Source organism: Vollenhovia emeryi, unplaced genomic scaffold, assembly GCF_000949405.1.
Source record: "Vollenhovia emeryi isolate VEMERY1.0 unplaced genomic scaffold, V.emery_V1.0 DF939238.1, whole genome shotgun sequence".
Taxonomy (NCBI): domain Eukaryota; kingdom Metazoa; phylum Arthropoda; class Insecta; order Hymenoptera; family Formicidae; genus Vollenhovia; species Vollenhovia emeryi.
In genome coordinates, this window is record NW_011967128.1 from 527,012 (window position 1) to 533,902 (window position 6,891).

At 46.1% G+C, this 6,891-nt stretch overlaps 1 protein-coding gene across 1 annotated transcript in view; it reads left to right on the forward strand.

The window, feature by feature from the left end:
- The window catches only part of LOC105560199 (fat-like cadherin-related tumor suppressor homolog), a 79,239-nt gene that overhangs the window by 54,134 nt on the left and 18,214 nt on the right, over positions 1–6,891 (forward strand). Inside the window, exons 7-12 of the mRNA XM_012009084.1 lie at positions 376–589; positions 870–2,430; positions 2,877–3,447; positions 3,548–3,719; positions 3,793–4,017; positions 4,854–4,877. Coding sequence (XP_011864474.1) covers positions 376–589; positions 870–2,430; positions 2,877–3,447; positions 3,548–3,719; positions 3,793–4,017; positions 4,854–4,877 — 2,767 coding nt within the window. The remainder of the gene's footprint in view (positions 1–375; positions 590–869; positions 2,431–2,876; positions 3,448–3,547; positions 3,720–3,792; positions 4,018–4,853; positions 4,878–6,891) is intronic.

The following is a 6,891-nucleotide window of genomic DNA, read 5'->3' on the forward strand; positions in this document are numbered from 1 at the left end:
TCGTGCGCGAGACAAGTTATCGCATGTAGTGTGAAATAATTGCCTTCTGGCACTCGCGAAATGCGAATTTTGCCAACTGTGTTACAACCGTGGCGTACATTTCTGTCTCTCTCGTGGAAAAAGAGACCTTCAAGTGTAAAGACCAAATAATAATTAAAAATGTAACACGCAATTGTCCCTGTAAAGTAGCGTCGAGTTACGTGACAGTTGGCGCGAAGAAATACGAAGGCGGGAAGAAATCGGCATAAATTTGCATCGTATTATATCACGTTGGATTTCGGACCCTACGATGCTATAGCGTACATTCATACCCGATATCCCCGCAATGTAAACTCAATTTGAATGGGAGTTTCCACGCGCTTGTACGTCCCGCAGATACGAGCGGCCGATCACGGCGAGCCCCAGCGTAGTCATCAGACTCGAGTTTCCATTCAAGTTGCGGATGCGCCGAAGGAATCGGAGAATCCTCCTGTGTTCAAGACAAACAATCAAAGTGTGGAAGTCACGGAGAGCGACGAGGCGGGCTTTTTGGTCGCCCTCGTGCAGGCTAGCGACAGAGACGGCGATTCTCTGTGGTACGATATCTTAGGTAAGAACGAATACGCATTTTTCACGACGGTCCAGGACTTCCCTGGTGAATCGTTGCGTTCTTTATTGTCCCCGTGCTAAAAATACGATCGGTAATCTAACTTTCAATTTTAAAGTTTCGTAAACGCAACGATAAGGGTGTACATTTATTAAAGGCGGTTCGTTCGATCGGATTTCTTGCTAGATATATTTCTTAAATATTGCGCTGCCGCGTATTCACGATGGGATTTAAGTGCCTGGAGATCACAAGGGTCGTCCTGAATTCTACCGACACGTTTTAGACGGCGACAAGCGCGACGAGTTCTTCATCGGGCGCGACAACGGTAACGTGCTGCTGGCCAAGAGGCTGGACTGGGAGGTCCAGAACTTTTACAATCTCACGATCGGCGTAACTGACGGCGTGCACACGACGCTGACGCAGCTGCTCGTTACGGTGATCGACATCAACGATCACCGGCCGGAGTTCACCGAGAGCACGTATCGCGTCGACATCTCGGAGAACGTCGAGAAGGGCGAGAGGATTCTGCAGCTGCACGCGACCGACGAGGACGAGGATAAGAAGGTCTTCTACAGCCTGCACGCGGCGCAGACCCAGGCTTCGCTCGGGATCTTCCACGTGGACTCGGTCTTAGGCTCGATTACGTTGAACGAGCCGCTCGACCGGGAGACCATCGAGGAGCACGTGCTGACGGTGATGGTCAAGGATCAGGGCACGCCAGCCAAGCGCAACTACGCCCGAGTGATCGTCACCGTGCACGACCACAACGACCACGCGCCCGAGTTTATCAGCGAGATCATTCAGGGCAAGGTGTACGAGAGCTCGCCGATCGGCGCGGCGGTGGTGCAGGTGTGCGCCATCGATCGGGATCGCGGCGAGAACGCCAAGATCACCTACTCCATCACGTCCGGCAACGTCGGCAACGTGTTCACCATCGACCCGGATCTCGGTTTCATCCGCGTCGCGCGCGAGCTCGACCTCAGCGTCTCCTCCGAGTATATCCTCCTCGTGAAGGCGACCGATCACGGCTCGCCCGCGCTGGCGAACACCGTGCCGGTGCACGTGATGGTGACGATGGCTGACAACGCGCCGCCGCGCTTCATTCAGAAGGAGCTGTCCGCGGAGATATACGAGAACCAGCAGCTAGGCACGTACGTGAAGCACGTGGAGGCGCGGAGCACGTCGTCGTTGCAGTTCGAGATTATGCGCGGCAATCGCGACGACACGTTCTTCGTGAATCCGAGCACCGGCGTGATCGTCATCAAGAATCAGCTCGACTACGAGAAGACCAAGTTCTACAATCTTACGGTGTCGGCGACGAATATGGCCGGCGCGTCCGCCACCTGCAACGTCATCGTCCACGTGCTCGACAGGAACGACAACGCGCCGCGTTTCCTGCAGGCGCGGTACAGCGGCGAGATCAGCGAGGGTGCCAGCATCGGTTCCCTCGTGTTGACCAACACGAGCGCGCCGCTGGTCATCAAGGCCGAGGACGCGGACTCCGAGCTGAACGCGCTGCTCAATTACGACATCGTCGAGGACCTACCGCGAAAGTACTTCCACATAGACTCCAGCACCGGCGCCATACGCACGGTCATGTTGCTCGACCACGAGACCATACCCGTGTTCTCGTTTCACGTCAAGGTCTCGGATCTGGGCAAGCCGAAGCTCTCGTCCGAGACCACCGCCAAGGTGACGATAGCCGTGACAGATGTCAACGATTGCCCGCCCAAGTTCTCCAGGACTGATTACAATGTCACGCTTCTGCTGCCGACGTATAAAAATGTAGCCGTCACTCGGGTGAACGCCGTGGATCCCGACAGCTCGGAGGGAGCCGCGTTGAGGTACGTGCAGAAATGTCAGTTGGGCTTTCTAGCTGTCAGGATCCGCGTTTGTATCTTGCGCTGGGTATTAGCTGTAGATTTACTTTGTAATAATAATTGCATCTCGTTGAATACCATTTCTATATTGGAGAGAGACAAATTTCGCGGGTCCGCGGATTAAACACAAAATTCTTCAATCTTGTTAATTGTATTATTATAGTTTCCCGAGTTACTTTTCACATATGACTTATCTGATGAATCTTATGTTCAATATTAGCTGTGGATTTCGTTTATAATAATTACTGCATCTCGTCGAATACCATTTTTACGCTGGACAGATAAATCCTCGCGGGTCCGCGGATTTAAAAGAAATTCTTCTTCAATCTTGTTAACTGTATTATTAAGTTTCCCGAGCTACTTTTTACACGTGACTTATTTGATGGATAACGCGCTCCGTATTTGTCTAGATATGACATCATCGACGGCAATAAGGCCAACACCTTCGATATAGACGCTCAGAGCGGCATTATTACGGTCCATAATCCAGAACGTATGAAGAAGAACTACCTGCTCCACGTGCGAGTGTCGGACGGCAAGTACTCGAGCGTGGCGCAGGTGAACGTGATGGTGGAAAAATCGGAGAATTCTGGCCTGATCTTCCAAAGGAGCGTCTACGAAGGCGCCATCCTGGAGAACTCTACGAAGATCGCGACCGTGGTGGTGGTGAACGTTCTCGGTAGTTTGCTGAACGAGCACATCGTCTTCAGCATTCTCAATCCCACCGATATGTTCGTAATCGGGCCGACCTCCGGCGCGATCAGGACCAACGGTATACGATTCGACCGGGAGGTTTGCGACCACTACGAATTAATCGTCGAGGCGAAGAGCCACCCGCCGGATCGGGAGAAACCTCGGGTGGCTCATGTCATAGTGAACGTCACTGTACTCGATATTAACGACAATTGTCCGATGTTCGTTAATTTGCCCTACTACGCTGTCGTCTCCGTCGACGCTCAGAAAGGCGACGTCATTACGAAGGTAGGCGAATCTTGTTTTTCGATGCACGAATGATATATATTTCTTTTCAAACTTCGATCTTGCGTACATGGATTCCGAACGGCTCGCTTTCGTCACTCAGGTTCACGCGATAGACATGGATAGCGGTGATAACGGGGAGGTGAGGTACGAACTGAAGAAGGGCCACGGGGAGCTCTTCAAGGTGTGCCGGAAAACCGGTGAGATATCGTTGAAGCAGAACCTCGAGGGTCACAATCGCGAGTATCAGCTCACGATCGCCGCGTATGACGGCGGTAAGTTTGTTAAAGTCAATAACACGTTTTCCGCTTAATCTCGTTTTAAATGAGCTTCTAAATATGATTGCAGGAATAACGCCGTGTTCCATTGAAGTGCCAGTCAACGTGAAGGTGATAGATCGCTCGATGCCAGTATTTGACAAGCAATTCTACACGGATAGCGTGCTCGAGAGTATAGAAGTACATTCACCTCTGGCGTTATCCATTCAAGCTGAGTCACCTCTGAATCGCAAACTCATATACAGTATTACTAAGGGCAACGATTTTGAGGAGTTTGCCCTGGACTTCAACACGGGTGAGTAAAATAGATTCTCGTGACATAGATTTTCGGGCATGCGCTATCGGGCGACAAACGAGAACACGTTAGTAAATAATTTCGTATGAGATAGTAACGTAAAAATTGTATGATACAGTAATGAAAAAAGTAGAAGCGTGTAAGAATTGGCGATGTTGTTTCTTACTTATTAGCTGCGCAGCAAGAAATATTGTAAACCCAATTTTTCTTATTTAAAGATTCTTTTCCGTCAATAAAAGTAGCGAAAATGTTCCATGTTCGGGGCCCTTTTTATCGAAACTGTATGAACGTTACGTAAAAATTGGATATCAGGCCAGACATGATCCGAATAAAACGTTCCCCTTTTTATTTTCGTAACTTGGCTATGGGACTTACACTGTTGAAACTACAGAAAGGTTTCTTATGATATATTGCTAGTATGGCTATCTTTAGTAAACTCGTAAGTTTTGCTGCATTATGGTAGTTGGTTACTAAGTTCTAATTGCGTAACATATTGGTGAATTAGGGGAAGATGGAGAAATCGCGGAAACACAATAACTCTAATCGTGAGATATTAAAAATTGATTATTTTGTCACGCGTATTAAAAGATTTAAGTTGATCAGCGCCGATTCTGCGTTATCCTATTTTACATTCCTCTTTATTTAATCGTATTTGGCTTTCCAACGAATACGCCTTTCGATTATATATTTTCAGTAGCTGTTCGTATTTACGGTTTTTCCATGGTAGATTGTTGAATTGTACTGAGATCATGATACTTGTTCCATATGTATTTCTTACAACTGCTTGTGTCTGGAAACTAGAGATTAAAGTCTTGTTGTATCTCCCTGTTTCGCAGCCCCCGACAGTAACAATGGTCCTTGTGAGTATACAAAAATTCTAGCTCTATCGGTCTATGCTGTGTTGCCACGCTATGTTATACACCGCTCTGTGTTCATGCACGATGTAATATCGCAGGCAGATCGCCGCAGTTTCGCCGAGCAGATTGAAACAATGCGCTAGCAACGAAATTGAATTTGGATAAATCTGAGATTCAATAACTAAACGGGAGCAGCTTGTGTTCCGACTCGATAGCACTCGAGTGCAATGTAGAACTTCCAGATTTGAATTTCTTACTTGCTCTTCAGTCTCGAAGGTGTCTTACATATTTATGTAATTCTACTACGGAGATATCTGTCGTGCGAGACTTTCAAAGAACGAAGTCGGTTATCTCTGGATTCACATTTCAACGATTGATTATTATCACGTTATGCTCAACGTGACATCGCAGTTTTAATCTTAAACCTTCAATAGAAAATGTAATTAACAGTTATATATATACATAAATATATATGTATATATATGTATATATATAGATACGCTTATCAATTGCTGCAGTGCTTGATTGAATTTCCAATTAACATTTTGATCGATGCAAATTATTCAATTATCTTATGCAATTACCATAACAACACGCCGACATGTATGCACAGCCCATTCTCTCTTAGAATATACATAATATACATTGTGTTTCTGAAGTGGTACAATCAAAACTAAAATGATTCCTCGTGAAAGGCTCAAAGATGTAGAACAGAACGACTTTTTTTTTATACGCAACTTTGTTCTCACGAAGAATCACGTCACTTTCGCTTCTGTTGTCACCTCGGAAATTGCATATACAATACATGTGTTCGTTTAAATGTGTTCGTTCGCCGCTACAAACGCGAATATGCATCGATCATCTTTATGAACTTTGCATAACATTTCGTATCTTCCAAATTATATTCGGCATGTTTAGTTTTACGTTTCGTCCGCACCTTCCGATTCCCACCAACTAATTTCGATTACATTCCCAATATTGCTCGTAACACTTAATTAGACGTATTAATCGCACGATACTACGCCACAGTGGAAGTAACAATAAAAAGTGAACGGTGCGATTTATTGACACAGTTTGCTGGCTTACAGCGTGAGCTTGTTGCACGCCCTCGCGGCAGGTCAACGTTTACGAAGACGAAGTTTTCCGAGCCCTTTCAATTAAAAAGATTATAATATCCGCTCCCGAGGGTGCCCTCTCCTCTCCTCTATAAACCGCTTTTTGGCCGTGTACATCACATCCACAAAATTAATTTCGTTCCTGCTCCCCCGTTTTTCCACGATCGTAATCTGGGCGGGTCTCATTAAATTGTAATCGCGATGGAACCACACGAAACCGGCTTGGAGCACAATAGCTGCTTACACGCACTATCGTTCCACGATCCAGGGCCAGTCTAGACACATCATAAATATTTCGCCTGGATGTGAACGTGCGGCCCACCCATTTTCATTTTCTTCACGAGATTTCAATAGCTTCAACCTGCCCGTATGTCGTGCCTGCACCTTACGTAAGGCAGATCGCTATTATTCTATTCCATTTTCCAGATTATTTCAGAATTTATTTAATAAGAGTCGCGATACGTCGGCGCGATACGGACGCACGGTGTGAAGTTTTGACGTTTATCTCTTAGGAGGTGCGGGCATTATTACAGGCATTGGCAAATCATTCGTGGAATCCCTGACTTGTTTTATGTGAACATGATTACACGCGCGATTGCATTCATTCGCATCTTCCAGTGTCTACAGATCCGTCGGATTAATATCGTCGAAATGTGTAATAGTAAATTTAGCTGATTCTGAATTCACCAAATTCCCCGCGGAGAGAATTTTCTCTTTAAATTTATCCTGAAAATCGTATGATCGTGGGACAACACGGCATTTTGAAGAACTTTATGAGAGTTGTTAAAATTTTACCATACATTTTACTAGTAAAATAAAAATTTATTATGAAAATCATGTAATCGTTGGACAACATGGCATTTCGAAGAAGTTTATGAGTTTTCGGAATACAGTTTACTACT